The sequence below is a fragment of the Cebus imitator genome, unplaced genomic scaffold (assembly GCF_001604975.1).
Source record: "Cebus imitator isolate Cc_AM_T3 unplaced genomic scaffold, Cebus_imitator-1.0 Scaffold313, whole genome shotgun sequence".
Taxonomy (NCBI): domain Eukaryota; kingdom Metazoa; phylum Chordata; class Mammalia; order Primates; family Cebidae; genus Cebus; species Cebus imitator.
In genome coordinates, this window is record NW_016107628.1 from 52405 (window position 1) to 74575 (window position 22171).

At 44.4% G+C, this 22171-nt stretch overlaps 1 protein-coding gene across 1 annotated transcript in view; it reads left to right on the forward strand.

Annotated features, from left to right (window-relative positions):
* Window positions 1-22171, forward strand: part of CD48 (CD48 molecule) — a 69474-nt gene that overhangs the window by 40722 nt on the left and 6581 nt on the right. Inside the window, exon 2 of the mRNA XM_017503593.2 lies at window positions 10445-10571. Coding sequence (XP_017359082.1) covers window positions 10445-10571 — 127 coding nt within the window. The remainder of the gene's footprint in view (window positions 1-10444; window positions 10572-22171) is intronic.

A 22171-nucleotide genomic window follows, 5' to 3' on the forward strand; every position in this document is an offset into this window, starting at 1 on the left:
AAAAAAAAAAAAAAAAAAAAAAGAAAGAAAAAGAAAAAAAGCATAAATTCCAACTTTGAGTAACTCCTCTGCTCTCATGTCTGATCACAGGCTGTTGGAAGTACCCATGCAACACTTTGAACTCTTTGCTGTCTAGAAATTTCTTTTGCCAGACACCCTAGGTCATCACTCTTAAGTTCAGTCTTCCAAAAATTCCTAGGACATGGATACAATGCAGTCAAGCTCTTTCCTAGGGCGTAACAAGAGCGACTTTAACTCCAGTTCCCAGTAACTTCCTCATTTCCATCTGATACCTCATCAGCCTGGCCTTCACTCTTCTTACTTCTGTCAGCATTTTGCTCATAATCACTTACCAAGTCTCTAAGAAGTCCCAAACTTTCCTTCACCTTCTAGTCCTCTTCTGGGCCCGGCAGACTCTTCCCACTGCCCATTACCAGGTTCCAAAGCCAATTCCACATTTCAGGTACCTTTACAGCAATGCCCAACTCCTCAGCACCATTGTTCCGTGTTTGTTCAGTTTGCCTTGCTGTAAAGGAATACTTGACACCAGTAGAGTCGTGGCCTCTTACGTCATTAGCCTGTAAAAGCTGCAGGCACTCAACACCATGAACATCTCAATTCCTCCAGTTCTTTAATTTCCTTTAAAAGGCTCTAATTTTCTTTATTCTTTTCTATTAAATCTTTGTCAGTCTCATTTGCACAAACTCATCCTTTGCCATCCCTTAAAGGTTGGTATTACCAGCGGATTCCATCCCCAACCCTCTTTTCATATTCTTTCTGAGTAAGAATTTGTGTGCCATAATTATCTGTGTGCTGGTACATCATAGCTCAGATCTCTGTCTCCTGAGCCCCAGATACATATATTCATCTGCCTCTTAGACATCTTAATCTTAACATATTCAAAACTGAACTTATCATCTCTCATGTCGCACCTTGTCCCTTATCCTATTCACAGATTTGACCACCCAAACCAGGAACCAGACTCTTCCTGTTCCCTCTTCCTTTAGCCCATGTGCAACCAGGTATCAAGTTCTGCTCATTTGAACCCCTGCCCTTCACACCACCAGCCCTGCTTCAGCCAAGCTAAGCAGTAAGGAAGCCAAGGTCTTCATTATTGTTTAGCCGGATCCCTCCAATAGCCTTTAGAATGTCCCCCCTCTTGCTTGTAGTCTCATTCTCCTGTTTACCAGAATGTTCTTTTTAACTCGTGAACCAGAGTATATCACTAATCTCAAAACCCTTTAATTACCTCCCTTCACAAGCCTTCAAAATAAAATCTAAACCCTTCATCATGTACACGAAAACATTAGTGATCTGGACCAGTCTGGAAACTGGACCTGCTTTCCTTATCCAGTCTTTATTTCAGTCATACCAAAATATCCTCATTTTCCTGAACTAGCCAAGTTCTTCGAGTAGTAAGGAGTATAAAAATAAACCCTCTGGCCGGGCGCGGTGGCTCACGCCTGTAATCCCAGCACTTTGGGAGACTGAGGCAGGCAGATCACAAGGTCAGGAGATCAAGACTATCCTGGCCAACATGGTGAAACCCCTTCTCTACTAAAAATACCCCAAAAATTAGCTGGTTACTGTTGTGTGTGTCTGTAATCCCAGCTACTCGGGAGACTGAGGCAGGAGAGTCACTTGAACCCAGAAGGCATTGTATTTCAAAAGGAGAAGTAAAAGTTGAAAATAGAAGGCACAGGGTCAGTGGAGGAGACAAAACCGGTGCCACTAGACGGAACTGGAGGTCACAGATGAAACCCACACCCTCGTTCCTATCCTACCTATAGATCACAGGCATGGGATGGAGGAATCCTCCCCGGAAGGCACGGTTCTTGCTTAATCACAATTAGACCCCCACCTAAGTCATGTACCCCTCACTTACCTCATTGATCACCACTCTCACATGTACCCTCTAAGATCGCGAGCCTTTAAAAGAGGCCAGGATTTTCTAGTCAGGAGCTCGGTTCTTGAGACGCGAGTCTGCCAAGACTCCCCGCCGAATAAAACTGCCACTTCCTTCCCAGTTCCGTGTTGGAAAAGTTTGTTCTCGGCCACTCCTGCGTCAATCTGACTGATTGTCTTTCTTTTCCTCTTCAGGATCCCTTTCTTCTGTTGCCTCTTACATGTTAAATGTACCTTGGGAAGCCAGGTGCGGTTGCTCACACGTTATCCTAGCGCTTTGGGAGGCTGAGGCGGGTGGATCATCTGAGGTCGAGAGTTCGAGACCAGCCTGACCAACATGGAGAAACCCCGTCTCTACTAAAAATACAAAATTAGCCGGGCTGGTGGTGCACGCCTGTAATCCCAGCTACTCGGGAGGCTGAGGCAGGAGAATTGCTTGAACCCAGGAGCCGGAGGTTGTGGTGAGCAGAGATCATGACATTGCACTCCAGTTTGGGCAACAAGAGCGAAACTCCATCTAAAAAAAAAAAATTTACCCTGGAAATCGTCCTGAGTCCCCCAGTTCTTTTAGTTTCCCCCGGAATGGCCGCCAAGCTGGATCCTACTCAGGCAGTGTTGTACTGCCCCCTACTGGTGTAACTGAAAAGCAGGTTAGTTGCTGGCCACATGCAGAGTCCAATTAACGAGAGTGAAGCCTGGCACAAGAAAAGTGAATTTATTTCCGAAACTAGTTTGGGGGGAGGGCACAAACTGTCCTCTTTTAAATGTGCCACTTTGCCTTTGGCACAAAAAGTCAAGGTCAGGGTGGTCTCCCTGCTACTGAGCAGTTAATTACTGAGCAGTTGAGTTGGTGCCTTCCCAGGCAGGAGTAAGTTGTAAAAACGGCCAATAGGGATGTTTTCCACATGCCTTTGTGAGGCAACCTCACCCCCCTCAAGGTAGGAGTTCCATGAGGACATGCTTTGATCTGCAAATCGACAGATCTGTCTTGGAGCATATAGGTGATCTTGCCCTGTAGGGAGTGTCCGGTGAGGGGGAGGTGAGAGGTTATTTTGCATTTCAAAATGGCCAAGTAGGAAGTAGAGGGCAAGGGGGAAGGAAAAAGGAAAAGGGGGGAGCAATTAAACATTATATAAAATATATAAACATTATGTAAAATAAAGCATTATATCTCTTAGAATAATGGGGGCACTTGGGTACACTGGTACCCGTGAAAAGCCAGCCAGGAATAGTAGTGGCCCTAGTCCTAAGGGGGTGACAATAGGTTTTCCTATTTTCTGCTGACTAAAGCATCACGTCTGAGCTAACACACGGGGCAGTAGACCTTCTGAAGACTCCTGACAGGGGGAGTACAGTCCTCTGACTGGGCTCTTCAACTTCCATTTTCTTTTACACTCTGGACTCTGGAGCTCAGAGGTGGCCGGCGTCTTTTTTGCGTCTTAGTGTTAGAGGTGGTGAATTCATATGGGTTTGCAGTAACCTCAGTTACTGTCTCTTCAGCAGAAAAAATTCAACCATGGGGCATAAGGAAGAGGGAGAGAGCAACGTAAGTTTTAGAGTGGGAGTGAAAGCTGATGGAGAAGTTTTGGAGCTGGAATTTTTTAAAAAAACTGCATTTGGAGGAGGGTCAAGCAGGTGGCTTGAGAGACGAAGTGCACTGTTTGACCTTTGACTTGGCGCTTTATACGCTGGCGTACTTCCAGGGTCTTGCATTCCTTCTGATTCTTCCCTTGGGGTGGGCTGTCTGCATGTGCAGTGGCCTGCTAGCACTTGGGAGCGGCCTCATGCCCAGGGTGTTCACTGGAGTTGTACGCATGCTCACTTGAGGCGTTCTTCCCTTACCAGCTGAGTGTTCTCAGAGGAAAGTGATATACCACTTAAACGCCGCCATTTTGCCTTTCAGTATGCATGTGTGAGCCCACTCACCCAGCTCCTGTGATCTTAATGGGAAACTGCTGATCACCAGCTTCAGATTTGGTTTTATCTATTGGGTGACTGCCTTTCCTCTCGCTGGCTGTGACTACTTGTTATTTTAGAGAGACAGCTTAACAACTGTCTGACCATCACCTGATGGTTACCTGACATTTCTGGGGGGGCCTCTTCTGCCCTGCTCATGTCTGCCTGACCACCTACTGTAACATTTCCCCCCTCAAGGGTCCAGTACCCCAATTTTGGGAAGGAAAATGGACAAAGGTCAGTCTTCTGTAAACTGCTCCCTGCTCACAGAGGGGCAGCAGTGGTTATTCTGTGGGTCTTGGCCTCCTGCTAGCTGTTAAGGCAGAGCAACTCTGTGGGTTCATGAAAGCAGTGTCTAGCCAGGTCCAACGGAGGAAGGGGCAGGACTTAGCCTCTTTCAAATGTCCTACTGATGGGCAGTCTAAGGGCTTAGTGTAGAAGGATAACTCTTGAATGTTGAGAGGACGTATTCCTCACTGACAATCACGTGGAGCTTGATGCCCTGGAGATGACAGAACACAAATCAGGTTATTAGATATCGAAGACATGGACCAAAAAGGACAAGTAGCGATGTCAAAATGAAACAAAGGGTTGAGGGCAGTTCCAAAAAATCCTGAGGCTGCTGACACACCCAGGTAGCTGGTGGCTGCAGTCATGCCTGCTAAGACTTGGGCACATGGGGTTGCTGCCAATTCCAATATGTGCCCGGTGTAGCGGGTGCACAGCAACACATTTAAGCTTGTGTACAAGGCATTTGAGGTTGAGGCATGAAAAAATAGTGAGGCACTGTGTGCGTGTTGTTTGTGCATGAGACTATAACTCCTTGACCCTGAAAACAGGGCAATGTGTGATGAGAGCTGAGCACGGCCTCCAAGAATATGGTTTGGGTGCTTCTAGACCTAACAAACAAGGCCACATGTGCCTCATGACACGACTGCAAAAAGCCACCTGGTAGAGGTGTCTTGTTTGTCTGAATTATAGTTTAACAAGCCTCTCAATAAGTACTTGGCGGACAGATCTTGGAGCAGCACTCCCTCAGAGGAGCTGCTCCCTGCCCTGTTCAGCTGTAATTGTCTGAATACTTATTTCTCTGCAATCACTGCAGAGCAAACTGCAAGGGGTGACCCTGCCGTGGTCACCTTGAAATTACGCATGGAGTAGGATAACACACCAGTCTTTGGGGAATACTGGTAAGGGACGGTCCTGACCTGTTTTCAGGAGGACAGGACCAATGTGGGTAATACCAGGGTTCGGATTACCATGGGTCAGAAGTTGACAGAAGAGCAGAAAGTATTTTTTAAAATGCTACAACAATTACTTAAGGCTATCCAGTGCACCATAGAGTCTGAAGCTTTGCCTAAGCTTATGCTTTTAGTTTGGCAGAAATGCCCTTGGACTGAACAGGGGGGCCTCCTGTTCATCCTTGGGGTTCCAGAATAAACCGGTCTCACCGTGTGCCCCTAACCTTGCTTTCATCTCTGTTCTAATGGCAATCTGTTTGCCTGGGACCAGTCTTCCTCTCTGTCCTATGAATCTCTTACTCCTGTGGCCTTGGGCCTTAAAGCAACTCTTGCTTGGAGCATCCTAGCAACAAAATGATTCTTTTCTCAGATTCCCATTGCCCACATTTTTAAAGTAGATAAGAAGTAGTAAGTAACTTTACTACTAGGTAAGTAAGACTGTTAAGTCTTAAGTAAGGCAAGACGACTATTGTTGCTGCTGTTGTGTTGCTTGTTTGTTTGAGACACAGTCTCACTGTCATCCAGGCTGGAGCGCCGGGCATGATCTTGGCTCACTGCACCTCTCGGGCTCAAGCAATTCTTCTGCCTCAGCCTCCCAGAAGCCTGTTTTTCAGCTCACTGTTGCAAGTAGCTGGACTTCCCTTTCTTTGACTGTGACCTCGATGGCCTTTGTGCATGTTGTGAAGGAAGTAGAAGTAATTGGAGAAATGGAGGCTACAGGAGGAAGTGAGGGAGATACTCATGGAAAGTCTTCATGTGCTCACAAAAACAGCAGCCTTTGGATTTGAGAGGGTGACATTTATTTGCCCTCTTGACATAAGGTAGTAACTTCTGGAGAACTTAAGGCTTGGAGTGAGAAGTCACAAATGGCAAAGGAAGAATTTTCCCTGCTTCCAAAGGGGTGCTAACTCAAAAAAAGCAAGTTGTTAAAAGGGCCACAGAGTGAGGTCCTCTGCAGGTGAACAAACTGCTCCAGAAGGCACCAGAAAATTTGGCTCTGGGGCGTAATGGGGATAAAAAGGGTACAGTAAGTCATAAGGAGTTGGCAGAGCTGGGATTCCCATTAGTATCTGTCCTGGCAATGTTCCAGCAGACAGGGGAAGCGTTGGTGGTCATCTGAGCTGGTTGGGTGAGAGCAAGTGTAAATCTCAGGGGATATCCAGAAGGGAGCCCATGTCTTTGCTGCTACGCAAACACAGACAGAGCCATGGGCCACAGCAAGAGCCATGGACACACGAATAACAGGTGTGTGTCTAAGAAGTCACATGGCATGCAAAATGAAAACAGAAAAGGCAGACTTGCCCCTGAGCTGGGTGGTTCAGTGGGTGTGCAAGGCCATTTCAGAAGACAGAAGAATAGGCATTGCGGGTTTTGGGGAAAGAGCCAATAGTAGCTGAAAAAACAGAGGAAGCTACAGACATTGCCAGTCTCAGGCTTTAGCCCTATGACTCATGCAAGCCTCCTGTCCAGGGAGGCTGAGAGGAATTGTTCTAGGGGTTGGTTAGTAAGAAGGAGAGCAAAGGGGAGAAGAAAACCACATAAGAGGGTTGAATACCTTCAGCCAAAGAAGGCGAGGAAATCTCTTACCGCCAGAGAACATATCTGAGTCACAGGACCAAAGTACATTAGCGTCCCTTCTCCCTTGATTCTTCCCTTGGGGTGGGCTATCTGCGTGCACAGTGGTCTGCTAGCACTTGGGAGGGGCCGCACATGCAGTGTGTTCACTGGAGTTATATGCATGCTCACTTGAGGCGTTCTTCTTCCATTTTGTCTGTTTTTGAGACAGAGTCTCTCTCTGTCTCCCAGGATGGAGTGCAGTGGCGCGATCTTGGCTCACTGCAACCTCCGCCTCCTGGGTTCAAGCAGTTCTTGTGCTTCAGCCCCGAGTAGCTGGGATTACAAGCTAATTTTTGTATTTTTAGTAGAGATGGAGTTTCACCATGTTGGTCAGGCTAGTCTGGAACTCCTGGTCTCAAGTGATCCATCTGCCTCTGCCTCCCAAAGTGTTGGAATTACAGGCATAAGCCACCATACCTGGCCAGGTGTCCTTCTCTTACCAGTCGAGTGTTCCTAGAGGAATGTGATAACACCAGTTAAACTTGCCCTTTTTCCTCTTAGTGTGCACGTGTGAGCCCACTCACACAACTCCTGAGATCTTATTGGGAAGCTGCTGATCACCAGTTTCAGATTTTTCTATGTATTTGGAGACTGCCTTTCCCTGGTGCTGGCCGCGACCAAGTATTATTTTAGAGAGGCACTTTAACAATGGCCTGACCATCACCTGATGGTTGCCTGTCATTACCGGTGGCGTGGGAGGCTCTCTCCCGCCCTGCTCATGTCTGCCCGACTACCTACTGTAACATTAGCCACCTGTTCTCATCAATTCTGTCTCCTGGGAGATATACCCTGTTCCTATCTTTGCTCTAATTTTTGGAGGGAAAATTCGTTGGAATGACTTGGCTTTCTCTCACTCTTCATGCACTACCAAAGCTGTGCCCGCTGTGGCATGCAAGGCCCTGCTTAACCTACCAGAATATCTGTCTTCTGTCGTCAGCTCAGTTCCATACTCCTCCTTGAACACTTGTGGGCTACACAAGACCCCATATTCTCTGAGTTCCTAATTTCAGATTGGCATAACTCTCATAGTGTTTCTTATGTGTTTTCAATTTCTTGTAGGCACATTGCAGACTCTTTGATAGAAATGAGCTGTAAGATGTCCCTGTTTGCTGAGCTGTGGGGCACTGGGACCAATTGAGAGCTGTGACACACCCCCGTTTACTGAGCTGCAGGCAGCAAGACTGAATAAGAGCTGTGACATGCCCTCGTTTGCCGAGCTGCAGGTGGCAGGAACGAGAGAGAGCTATAACATTTCTTGGGGTTTCAGGCCTTGGGACTCCCCAGACAAATGCTATAGCACCCCTTGGGGCTCCATAGTTGCTGGCAACTCCGCGTTTCTTAAAGCCATTGTGTTTCCCTCATTTAGACACTGTTGCCTAAGGTGGAAGCAGGTCACGGCACGCTTCCTTACTTTTAGTAGAGTTGGGGTTTTGCCATGTTGCCCAGGCTGCCTGCTCCAACCACTGGCTGAGTGTGGATCCCATGGCTCAGGCGTTCAAGACCAGCCTGGGGCAACATGGTGAGACCCCATCTCTACCAAAAAAAAAAAAAATCAGCCAAGCTTAGTGGTCACTGCACTACAGACTGGGTGACAGAGCAGGAGCCTGTGACTTCCTACCCCAAAAAAGAAAATATAACATTAATTTACAGTGTCTCTTTTAAAAAAAAATTTAACACAATGTTATCTTTTTCTTGCTGAAGGAGCAGGGTTGTGTCCCATCAATTTGCCCGGAAAAAATACACAGTTCCAAAGTGTGACCCATTTGACCAAGAGGAATTTGATTGTGGTGCTGTCCTCAATTTTGCTTTGCAGGGTTCTTTCTTTTCACCTTTATGTTTTTCTTCCATTTATTTTCACTTGACACATAATAATTGTACATATTTATGGGGTACAGAGTAATATTTTGATACATGTATACAATGTGTAATGATCAAGTCAAAGTAATTAGGATACCCATCACCTCAAGCATTGATCATTTCTTTGTGTTGGGAACATTCAAAATCCTCTCTTCTAGCTTTTTGAACATACACAATAAATTATTCTTAACTATATTCACTCTGTAGTGCTACAGAACACTGGAACTGATTCCTCTTCTCTAGCTATAACTTTGTATCCATTAATCAACTTATCCCCATCCTCCATTCCCCCCTGCCCTTCCCAGCCTCTAATAAGCACAATTTTACTCTTTACTTCTATGAGCTCATTTATTTTAAGCTTCCATATACGATGGGGAACATGTGGTATTTATCTTTCTGTGCCTGATTTATTTCACTTAACGTAATGTCCTCCAGGTTTGAGGATTGAGGAGAGCAGACATTTTATTATTCATCTCCATGTCGAGAATCAGAAATGTCCCCAGTCAAAAAATGATTACAAATGTGTTATATCAGGAACTGTGGCTTGCCTATGGGTCCTGGGTGGGCAAATAACTAGATTCAATAGGAATGGGCTTGAAATTTCTTAGACCATGATGTGATTTGGCTGTGTCCGCACCCAAATCCCACCTTGAATTGTAATTCCCATAATCCCCACGTCATGGGAGCGGCCCAGTGAGAAGTAATTTAATCATGGGAGCTGTTACCCTCATGCTGTTCTCATGACAGTGAGTGAAATCTTACCAGATCTGATGGTTTTATAAGGGGCTTTCCCCACTGTTGCTTGGTGCTTCTCCTTCCTCCCACCATGTGAAGAAGGATGTATTGGCTTTCCCTTGTGCTGTGATTGTAGATTTCATGATTCCTCCCCAGCCATGCTGAACTATGAGTCAATTTCCTCTTTCCTGGCTGGACACAGGCTTATGCCTGTAACCCTAGCACTTTAGGAGGCTGAGGCAGGTGGATCACTTGAGGTCAGGAGTTTGAGACTAGTTGGGCCAACATGGTGAAACCCTACTAAAAATACAAAAATTAGCTGGGCATGGTGGTGCCTGCCTGTAATCCCAGCTATTCGGGAGACTGAGGCAGGAGAGATGCTTGACCCGGCAGGTAGAGGTTGCAGTGAGCTGAGATTGCACCACTGCACTCCAGTCTGGATTACAGAGCGAGACTCTGTCTCAACAACAAAAACAAAAACAAAACAAAACAACGCCCCCTTTCCTTTATAAATTACCAAGTCTGGGTATGTTTTTATTAGCAGTGTGAGAACATACTAATACAGACCACAAAGGTGGGGAATCCATTATTTTGGGCCAAGTAATCTTACTTTTCTTCCAATGTTCAGTGCATAGACTGATGTCAAGCTTCAAACAGTGAATTATCATAAAGGAGGAAAAGCTAGAGGGTGGCACTGAGAATAAGAGATGTCGCACTAGGGCTGTGTGGGTCTGATTTCCCTTTCCCAGACTTTCTGCTATGAATGACACCTACCCAGGCTTGAGTGAGTACCTCCTATGTCTTAGCGCCTGAATTAATCAGCAATCCCTGCCTGGAAATCAAAGGCAGAGATTCTCTATCAGAGTCCCTTAATCTTTTCTGAGCCCTGACTGCCCCCCTGAGAGTCCAGCAGAAGCTATGAATCTTCTCCCTACGGAAAAGCACTCATATACGTTCAAACAAAATTAGTCTGTTTCCTTTCTGTTTCTTAGTAAAAAAAGTTTACAAGGCTTCCTGTTTTGGTTTTTGGGGCTCCACGTAAGTGTAGTGGGTGGAGAGAAAAGCTCAGTGAGTATTTTCCTCTAACCGTATTTGGTAGGTTCCCTTTTTAGCCCTGATCCTTTTCTCCCCAGGCTCTCCACTGTCTGCTTTATTCCTGGAAAGTGCTGGAAGGAAGCATGTGCTCCAGAGGTTGGGATCGGCATCTGGCTCTGGAACTGCCACTGCTGCATCTGTTAGTCCTCGCTGCCAGCATTCAAGGTACTTTCCACCAGCCGTCTGCCTGTGATTGTGCCTGAAGGCATGTCTGCTGGGAACGGGGAGATACGATGTGGTTCAGCCCTGGAAGCGGGATTTGGGGTCTGGAAAGCAGGTATTTCCATTCCGGTAGCAGGGCCATGGCATGGCAGGGAGCCTTCCTGAGCACTGAAGAATTGAGCTTCATCTCCTTTCCCAAGGGGATGTGACCGAAGCAGGACTCTGGGGAGAAGGAGAAATAGGCCCCTCATATTTTGTCTCATGGTTGGTGGTCCATGAAGTTATGGGAACGTGTTTGTTTTTGCATTTTAAATAAGAAGAAGCTGCTACATTTTGTGTTCCGACATGCTGTAATCCCTTAGGCATTCTTGGAGGCCACTGTGTATGTGAGGCTTTGTGTTCTGGGCCAAGATAAATGATATTGTCATTGACCCGAATAAAAGATAGATCAGAACTGTAGGAAGAAAAGCTTGGAAAGGATTGCCACCTGGGGTCTCTGAATGAGGGTCTTAGAAGAGGCTAGAAGTATATCGGGATCAAAGGAATCTTAACACATCTGACTGCTAAGAGTTAAGGTCCGTTCCTCTGAGAGCTAACTTTCCTTTTCCGTTAGAGCTGCCTCACCCTCTTTCTTCATCCAGTTCCTGTGTTCTTTTGCCAGGTGAGAAATAGCAGTGAAACTTTCGACTTTCTTGCTATTCCTCCAAGTAAATACTCAGGTCTTTTTACTTTAAAGGGCATTAATGCTCACCACTATGAGTAAAACAGTAAAAATGAACAAACATAGGATAGTTACACCGTGGCATAAAATGATGATGGAGTGTAACTTTTAGGGAGATGAGATAGAATGTGTGGAAGATGGGCTCTCACATACTCTGCCTCTCAGGTTGGCAGTCTTTTGGTTCATGACTGTGTGAGTCCACAGCTGTATGGGTTCTGTGGGGCTGACTCAATGCATAGGACACTGGTATGGCCTTGGGAGTGGGGGGCTGACATGAAGTATTCATCTAACTATTGGCAAAAACAGCGTTGCCAGTGAGAACTGGAATATTTCAGGACTTTCTCTGGGCATACTGAAAATGTTCTGGTAGTTAACCATCCCTAGGCTTCATCTTGGTCATTGATTCTTCTTTGATTGAAACATGCAGACCCCACCTGCTTATGTTATCCTTTGAATGGATGATATTGGTTTTGAATGAGGTTAGGTTATCTATTTCTATAACCTAGGTTAGTAAAATACAGATTCAGCATTTACTGTCTGTCAGACATTGTGTTAGGCATTTTGCATACTTTTTCATTTAACTTTCATAGAAAATGGTGAGGTGGCTATTATTATCTACATTTTTCAGATGAGAATATTATCTTTCAGAGAGATTAAGAAATTCGTCTAAGAGCACACAGGTCTAACTTCCAAACCATTTTATTACAAGTATGCTTTTCCTAGCAGGGAATCTTGATGAAGGTCAATGTGTCTAAATCTCTTAATTTTACAGTTTGCCTTAAAAGAGGTGTTTTCTCTTGCCTCTGGGCTTATGTCCATACCTTCTTTCCACCTAGATTTTCCTTCCTCCCCTCTCTTCCTGCCTATCTTTTGGGCTTCCATTTTCATGTGACTTCTTCCTGGACTGTTTGCCTGTGACTGTGTTCCGAAGACATGGTCACACGGGAACCTCCGGCTCCATATGGTTTGTGATCATCTGTTTCCTAAACCTGCTGAGGACAGAAACACGTGCAGTGTTGTGCCGCTGAACTTAGCACAGTGCCTGGGGCATGGCATGTGCTCAATATATAACTGTTAAACAAATGAATGAACAACTTCAAAAAACTTCCTTTTGGACTCTACATCCATATCTTCCCGGAAAGTGAAGTAGTTCTCTCCTCTGCAGTAAAGGATGCCTCTGTGGAAAAGTTTGAGAAGAGCTCTTAGCTCTCTTCTTCCTTCTCTCCTCAGACTTGGATTTCTCGGCTCTTTGGTTTCAAGGCAATGATTCAGGGCACACTCCACAACCAGGCAATTCCCTATCTGCCTACAATACTCAGCAGGATAGAGGAGAAATAGTATTGTACTAGAAATACGATTTCCTCAGTTCTATAATGGATGTAATAATCTGTTCCTCATATCTTCAAGGGGTTGCTATTAAGATCAAATAAAATAAAAAATTTGTGGGCCGGGCGCGGTGGCTCACACTTGTAATCCCAGCACTTTGGGAGGCCAAGGCAGGTGGATCACTAGGTCAGGAGTTCAAGACCAGCCTGGTCAAGATGTTGAAACCCCATCTCTACTAAAAATACAAAAATTAGCTGGGCGTGCTGGCACGCGCCTGTAATCCCAGCTACTCAGAAGGCTGAAGCAAGAGAATCGCTTGAACCTGGGAGGCAGAGGTTGCAGTGAGCTGAGATGGTGCCATTGCACTCCAGCCTGGGTGACAGAGTGAGACTCCGCCTCAAAAAAAAAAAAAATTGCAATTGCTTTGAAATCATGACACGCACACAAGCTGATACAGATGAAAGCCTGGGAAGAGCATACGTAAATTCCTAAGCCCAAAGTAGTTGCCTGAGGCCAAGACCTGAATTTCTATCTCTTAAACATCTTCTCTAGACTCTCCAGACACACGTCTAAAACTTGACTCATCATCCCTATTCCCGATATGTGTTGCTGTTTAACAAGCTGCCACAATACCGTGGCTTAAAGTAATAGCAATGATACTTTGCCCACAGATCTGGGGGAAGACTGTACATTATGTCTTACTCAGGGCTTTTCATGTGCTTGCAATCAGATCACGGTGTGGCCTAGGGTCATGCAGGGCTCTTCACTCACAGGGCTACCGCCTGAGCTGAGGGAGACTCAAAGAGCTGGGTGGCTGGCATCACCCAGCACAAGTCTCCCAAGAGAAACAGGCAAACGGTACGTAGTGTTTTCTAAGCTAGCTTCCAGGTCACACTCTGCTGTATCCCATTCATTGAGGCCATCACCAAGCCTACTCGAGTTCAAGGAAACGGGGCACAAAGTCCATCATCTGATGAGAGGACTGTCAAAAAATTTACAGACTTAAAAAAAAAAAAAACAAAACTGTAATCCTTCTTTCCCCAAACCTACTGCTCCTCAACTGTTCCCCACCTCTATAAATGGCATCTCCACTTGCCCAGTTGCTCAGGCCAGAATGCTAGGAGTCATCCTTGATTCTTGTCTTTCCCTTGATTCTCATGCCTGATGTGTAAGTCCAGTTAATTCTATTTTCAAAAATATCTCTCAAATATGTCCAATTCCGTGTACCCCCATGCTACCTATCAAGCCACCATTTTCTGTTATCACCAATTTCCACAATGATCTGCTATCCTACTGCTCTATGGACTGCATTCTCTCTAGCTAACGTGTTCTCTACCCTGCTGTGAGTATACATTGACCAAAATGGTTCTCTGTTTAGTTCACTCTTCTGCTTAAAACTCTTCAGTAGCCGCTGTGGGAGATGAGAAAGCAGAAGTGGTGAGTGTAAAGTTTACATTTTGTAATAAGCTCCCTTCCTGCCCGCCTTAGTCTATGTTTTAACCAGTGAGCTACTTTCTGTTCCATAAATAAATCTCGTTTTGGTGTCTCTGGGCATTTAATTCTTTTCCCTTCTTGTTGGAATATTCACTACCCCCAGTCCTCACCTTTCCCTGGCTTAATCCCACTCAGACTAATTCCTCTTACAGAAGCCATTCTCAACCCCCAATTTCAAGTGATGTGCTCCCTTTGATATGCCCTCTAAGCATTCCATATTTTCCCTTTCCTAACACTTACCGTCAGTAGTGAAAGCCTCTGATTAATTGTGTTGATTCACTGGACTGGAAGCTCAAGGGAAGGAGCTGCATCCATCTCTTGTGTGCATACAGAGACTAGCAGATAGTAAGTGCTTCCTGTGTAGCTACGAGATGAGTGAATGCATGAGGAAGTTCATGTACACACGTATGCGTGGAGAGGCGGGTGAATGGAGGGAGGAAGGGAACAAAGGAAAGAGGGAAGGAGTAAATTTTGAGTCATTGTTTCAGTCAAGCTGGGGTCTCAGAGTAGCTCTTACTGGCTCTAATAAATTCTTCCTCCCATTTCCCACAGTGACTATTTCAAACCTTCACCCTTATCCTCAAGGCCCGTTACCTCAGTCCTCTGCCCTCTCAGCAAAGCACGTGCCTCCTTCTTTGCAGAAGAAATGGAAACTAGAGACCATTAGGCAGGAGGCCCTTCAACTTCCTACCCACTATCTTCAAACTAGTAGCTTCTCTCCACCGCCTCCTCCACCTTTCCTCCTCCTCTTTTCCCTCCAGGGAGGAAGTATCTCTCCTCCCAGTCATCAGTGCTGCTCTGAGCCCCACTAGCCCAGGCTCAGCAATCACCTCCCTTCTCTTCATGTGTTCCCTCCACTGGATCCTTTCATTGGCCTACCATAGCTTAGGTTTTTTTCCCTTTTTAAATACCACTAAGAACAAAAACAAAACACTCTCTACCTTTTCATGACCCTTTACATAATGCCCTACCATTTTTTTTTCCCTTTCAAATGGGAATGTCTTAAGAGAAGAGTCTGTTTTTATTGCTTCTCCTTCCTCACCTTTACACTGCATTGCAGTATTGCCTACTGAACTCATTATACTTCCCATCTCAGAAAATAGTAGCCCACTCAGCCTCTCACCAAGACACAAACCTGGGGTCTTGGTAGCTATTGCCAAATTACTTTCTAAAAACGTTTGTATAGGCTTGCTAAATATTTAATCTTATGAGAGAGCTCCAGGTAACTCTATCTCCACATCTTTAAAGCTCATCTTCTTTTCTTCCTTAAGAATTTTACTAGAAACCATGTGCTTTGTTTTTATTATTTCTATTTTTCTCAATATACAAGAAAACCAAAGAAGCCAACCATGTGTCTTGTTTTTTTGGAGTAACCAGAACTTACTCTTTAAAACCTTTCTCTTTCCTGGGGAGTCTCTTTGGTATGGCATTATGACTTCCTTTGACCTGATTTTTCTCCCCTCACAATTCTGTTTTTCTAAAGACAAGAAACATGGGTGAGCATAGGCAGGATCTGGTTCTTTTTCTTTTTTAAAAAGCAAAAATGAGTTTATTAAAAAAGAAAAGGAATAAAGAATGGCTACTTCCTAGACAGAGCAATGACATGGGCTGCTGGTTGCTCATTTTTATGGTTATTTCTTGATTATATGCTAAACAAGGGGTGGATTATTTATCAGTTTTCCTGGGAAAGGCATGGACAATTCCCAGAGCTGAGGGCTCCTCCTCTTTTAAAATCATATATGGTAACTTCCGGATATTGCCGTGGTATTTGTAAACTGGCATGGCGCTGGTGGGAGTGTCTCTTAGCATGCTAGTGTATTATAATTAGTGTATAATGAGCAGTGAAGACGACCAGAGGTCACTTTTGTTGCCCTCTTGGTTTTGGGTGGGATTTGCCAGGCTTCTTTACTGCAAACTGTTTTATCAGCGAGGTCTTTATGACCTGTACCTTGTGCAGACCTCCTATCTCATCCTTTGACTTAGAATGACTTAGCCTCGTGGGAATGCAGCCCAGCAGTTCTCAGCCTCATTTCATGCAGCTCCTGTTCAATGTAGAGTTGCTCTGGTTCAAACGCCTCTGACATTTTCCCCCTCCTTTTTATTAAAAAACCCTTAATCTTAAGGGTTGTAGAAGGACAAAAATCCAACTAAAGTAACTTCTTCAGGCTGAATAGGGGTGATGATATTCCCACCTAACTATTAGGGTCTCTTGTATTCAGGGCAGAGAGGAGCTCAGTCGGAAAGCATCAGTATGGTGAAGACCATTCATAATTCTGAGTTCTGGCGAAAGGTGATATTTGGAAGATTAATAAGTATTTAAGAAAACATTCAGTAAGCTGATCCTGCATTTCTACACATAGTACAGCAACCATATGCTTCACAAGAGTAAAGCAAAATAAATCAAATTATCCCAAGTAAACTAAATTAGAAGGCTTTCTGTGAACTGGATAATTATTGAAAACAAGCTGATATGGGGTTGTTAGCTGATTCTAACACGTGCCCCGAATTAGAATATTGATCCAGATTTTTACGTTATTCACCCTCTTGTTTCTTCTGAGCTGCAACCAGGGATCACTGGTTGGTTCACAGGAATATGTAAGATTAGTCTAAATTGCAGAAAAAAATTCAAAAACAACTGATGAGACTGGAATGTAATAACAGGTGTAACATAGTTTTCAAAACATAATTGTTCTCTCTCTCCAGTCTCCCATTTTTACTAAAGACAGATCATGGTAAGACCGATTTGCTTTGTTATACTTGACCCAATTATTTGTATTAAAGTGCAGCAAGAATAATTATTTTTTACATAGGCTTTTAAAAAATTGGCTTCGATGGAACTCTTTTCCACAAGGAATCTCAGATAAGACTTTTTTTTAAAGCCAAGCTCAGCCATAGGTTTTAACCCTCAAATATCTATAAGTTGAGTAAATTCCTGTCCTCTTGAGGTCTCAAGATAACTTGGGGCTCCTGGGCCTGTTAGAAAATGACATTCTTTACCTACTACAAGTCAGAAACCCTGCACAGGTGTAGACAAGGTATAAGGTAGTTTTCCCAAGGGGATTTTATTAGCTATATAAGTGAATTTTGATTCCTTAAAGGAAAGCACACCATTCCAGTCAAAGCCTTGGTAAAACAACCAGTTTTTCCAATTGCATCCTGTTGCAAAAGGAAACAGAGTCATATTGGACTTATGCAAATAACTGTATTGTCATAAGTTAAGAATACTCAGAAATAGTTTCCAGATTCTGGAGAAATCAGGTAGACTCTAAGAGTGTTACTTCATCCCAACCATCCAGGCATATCACCAACTACTTCCTGTTAGAATTAAATCAAAACAGTAGTTTTTTAAAAGGTTGCTTTACCTACTTCCTAAAAGATGGAATTGTTAAGAAGGCAGATCAGGATTTTAGCAGCAGTTAATTACTTCTTTATTTCTCAGTAAGAAGTCACAGTCAAACATGAAGACAGCTTTTTGAAATTGGTACACATAGATAGTTAAGGAGGTAGAGAGGAAACATACAATACTGTATGCGTACCTGTCATCAGCACTCATAATATACTGAAATGGGCTGGGCATGGTGGCTCACTCCTGTAATCTCGGCACTTTGGGAGGTCAAGGCAGGTGGATCACCTGAGGTCAAGAGTTCGAGACCAGCCTGACCAACATGGTGAAACCTCGTCTCTGCTAAATACAAAAAATTAGCCAGGCGTGGTGGTGCATGCCTGTAATTCCAGCTACTTGGGAGGCTGAGGCAGGAGAATTGCTTGAATCTGGGAGGCGGAGGTTGCAGTGAGCTGAGATTGTACCACCACACTCCAGCCTGGGTGAAACTCACTCTCTCTCTTTCTCTCTCTCTCTCCCTCTCTCTCCCTCTCTCCCCCTCTCCCTCTCTCTTTCTCTCTCTCTCTCTCTCTCTCTATATATATATATATATATATTTTTTTTTTTTTCTTCTAAAATGATCTGTCTGGTGTTACTACCTGCCTCTGTCATCAGACAGTGGATTGTGCTGTCTTCCTAAGTATATGTATATGTCTGAGACATTCTGGGGAGTCCACCAAGGATGACCTAGCTCAGTACTTCTCAACCAGAGTGAGCATGGGAGAATTTTGTCCCTCAAGGGACAATTGACAATATCTGGATACATTTTTGTCTGTCACAATTGGGCAAGTGTTACTGGCACCTAGTGCGCAGATAAGCAGGGATGCTGGCAAACATCTTACAATGCACAGAACAGCCTCCTACATAAAAGAATTATGTGACCCAAAATGTCAATAATGTCAAGACTGAAAAACATTAGTCTGGACTGCCTACTATGATCGCTTCTATTAATTCATGTGGAAACAAGTAACAGAAGGAGAACAAGTCTGGAATATGGCTAGTGATTTTAAAATCCTGGAAAGAATGTCCTCCTAGGCTGTATGTTCCAAGAGGCTGGAGACTCTATCTGCCTTGCTGACAGCAGAGTCTAGCACAGCGCCCGGCCTGTTGTGGTTGTGTGATGACTGTTGTTGGCTTGGACTGATTCTTTCAGAGGGATTATAGGACATGGGCTGGACCAACCAGAAGCACTGTAGAAATGAATGCCTAGGTTTTTTCTGCATAGAAACCAGGACAGGGTAAGTGCTCAATAAATGTTTGTTGAATAGATAGATGAGTGGTTGGAAGTCTGAATGAACAGGAACTTGAAAGCTCCGGGGACACAGACATTTTTATCTTTTTGTGGTTGAGAATGCTTTTGGAAATGATGGCTATCTGGAAAGTGAACAGCTAGTATAGATCATGTTGAAGAGCACAACTGAGTTTGTGTGTGGCAGCATATGACACCCGAGTGAGATAGGACACATTTCCTCTTCTTCTACCTTTAGTTTTTTTTCCTACTGCTCTTTTCAGCCTTTGTATACATATTCGAAGTTCCACCTCCTCAGAAAGAGCCAATAGACCCCTCTTCACCCTGTACCTTGTCCTTATCATCTTTTCTTTCTCCTTATCTTAACCAAACTAGGTTTTTAAAAATAACCTGAGGCTCATACAATTTGGAGTATTCTCATGAAAAAGAAAAAGAAAAGAACAAAACTGTAAATACAAATAGAAACAAAAATAAAGTCAATTCGAATAAAAAAGAAATCCCAAGGAATTAGTACAAGTTTAAAAAATACAAATACTACTTAGACCATGACAGCAGAAAAAATAGCACCATATTTTTAGTTAATGAAATGCCTCACGCTTCTGTACTACTTTGCCACTGAATAGCTCCGGCTATTGTTCACTTCCAATCTGCTTTCTCCTCTACTTCCCACCTGCAGCCCGACTGCCACACGTCCACGGCCATTGCAAGTGAGTCAGTGCAGAGGGCGGCAGGAATACTCCTGGATGCTATTTCTTCACTGAAGTGAAGGAACGTCACACACAGGATTTTGCAACCCTCATACATATGAAGATATGCCCACTATCTTCAAACTGGTAGCCTCTCTCCACCGCCTCCTCCACCTTTCTTCCTCCTCTTTTCCCTCGGGGGTGAAGTATCTCTCTTCCCAGCCATCAACTCTGCTCTGAGCTCCACTAGCCCAGGCTCAGCAATCACCTCCCTTCTCTTCATGTCTTCCCTCCACTGGTTCCTTTCCCTGGCTTACCATAGCTGAGGTCTTCTCCCTCCTTAAATACCACTAAGAACAAAAACAAAACACTCTCTACCTTTTCATGACCCTTTACATCATGCCCTGCCATTCTGTTCCCCATTCAAGTGGGAATGTCTTAAGAGAAGAGTCTATTTTTATTGTTTCTCCTTCCTCATCTTCAGATCGCATTGCAATGTAAAAGAACTTCACACACAAGATGTTGCAACTCTCGTACATCTATCCCACTAACCCCAACTAACCCCATTTCTACTTCCCCTCAGCCAGACCTCAAAATGCCCATAACTGAGATGCCACCCAACAAAAACAGAAATGTGACGAAGGGGATTTTAGCGTAGACGAAGGCAGTGGTCTAATTATTTGTGTTTAAAGATATGTTTTGCAAAGCGGATCACATGAATACACTGCTAGGGCTCCTCCAGGGCCAACCAAGAAGCCCCGAAGCTTCAGCTTCATCCCTTTCACAGGAAACCTGCCTCAGATCCAAACTTTGTGAAATAATAGTTTATCCAGTCTCCACTTTCTTACCTTCTAGTAACTTGCTTCTAAACACATTGTAAATACGCACACATGACACGAGCCATTTTTACAGGGTAACGTTTTTTTTTCTATAGGACGAAACATTATGAATAAAGCTAAAACGTGTCCATCCACTCTCTCCAATCCACTCCTCTCTCGCCGTCTCTCAACAACCACTCCCCTTGCTCGCTCCACACTACCCACTTGCCTTGCCGCTCCTTGCTATTGTTCACATGTGGCAGGCACACCCCTGCCCCAGGGCCTTTGCGCTGGCTCTTTCCTTTCTTTGTCTGGGTCCCTCTTACCCAAGATGTCTGCTTGGCCACCTGTCTCCTCCAAGTCCTTGCTCAGATGTGACCTGCTTATCACCTTATAAATGAAGTTCGCCCTTCTACCCCACCAGCCCTCGTGACTCCCCTTACCCCTTTTAGGTTTTCTCCTTTGTCATGGTAGTTATCACCTCCTTACATGCTAGATAGTGTGTTCGGTTAGGGGATTTATTGCTTACTGTCTTTTCACCCCACTCTAATGTAACCTCTGCCGAGGTGGGGATCTTTGCCGCTTAGTTCATTGATGTATCCCAAGCGTCTCAAATAGTGCTTGACAGATAGTTCTCAACAAATATTAGCTTTTAATCATCCTTTGGCTTACCTTAGTGATCATCTCCTCCAAAGAGATTTTTCTTAGTATTTTCTCCATTTTCTATCCCTACCCTCTGGATAGGAATATATTCCCATAGCACACTGTGTTTATTGTTGGGACTCAGAAAACAGTGCCCCAAAATCATGGCCTCAGAAGCAGCCCGAGGAGTGAAAGTTTTTCTCTGACCTTCTCCTGCCTTTCTGTCTCTCAGTCCTGTCCTCCCCTAGGCTAGCCATAGACACTGTAATCCCTCTTTCCCAAGGCAGGCCATAGAAACCCAAACCCCTTTTTCCCAAAACCAGCCATAGAACTTAAATATACCACCCTAACTTTCCTTGAGCCTTTCTATGTAAAAAAAAAAAAAAAAAATAGCCACAAAGAAATTATCTGACCTATCTTGTGTGATTGTGAATCATAAGACCCCCATTCCAGAGACAGCCTGCCCCACACGCAGGAGGAAGGAAGGAACACGGCACAGAAAGGCCAAGCATAGTCTAGACAGGCAGGCCTTGCTGCGTTCCCCCATCAGTCTATTAGCATTCGATCATATTCTTTTTGTCCAATCATATTTCTCCACGACTGTCTGTACTTTGTAGAACCTAAGCATAAAAATGGACAATGTGCCCTGTATCTTTGGCTCTTCCTTCCGAGGGCTCTGCGTACAGCTTAAGTTCATCTGGATGCCTTTTCTCCTTAATCTGCCTCTTGTCAGTGATTTTTGGCAAATCTTCAGAAGGTGAAGGGGAAGCTTTCCTTGGCTCCTCCATTAACTGTTTTATAGTCACCAAGATATTAGGATTATTTGTTTGTGTGTCTGTCCTCCCACATTGGTGTATTAAATCTTTGAAAATAGAATCATGTACTTTTTATGTCTATGCCTCTAGGAATTAACAAAATGCTTATTGAACTATATTGAACAGACAGGAAACACCAGACCAGAGAGGAGATATGACTTGTCATCAGTTTATTTGAAAGTCTTCTGGTATGAGAGTAAGGGAGAGAGCCAGGCCCAACCTCAGTTGGCCTTACTCAATTCTTTTCTTTTCTGGGGGCAGCACTAGATGAATTATAAGCAACACCCCCTCCCCTCATGTCCACTTTTCAATCTCCCACTTTTCTTGAATTCCTGAGCAGGCGACCTGGACCACCAATAAAAACTAGACTCACTGCTCCTAAGCAGAAATCCCTTCCTTCTTGCCTGTTTCATCAGCCCAGGCTACACCCTGGGCCTCTTAGCAACACTGCCCTCTCTAGGGCAGGTCTC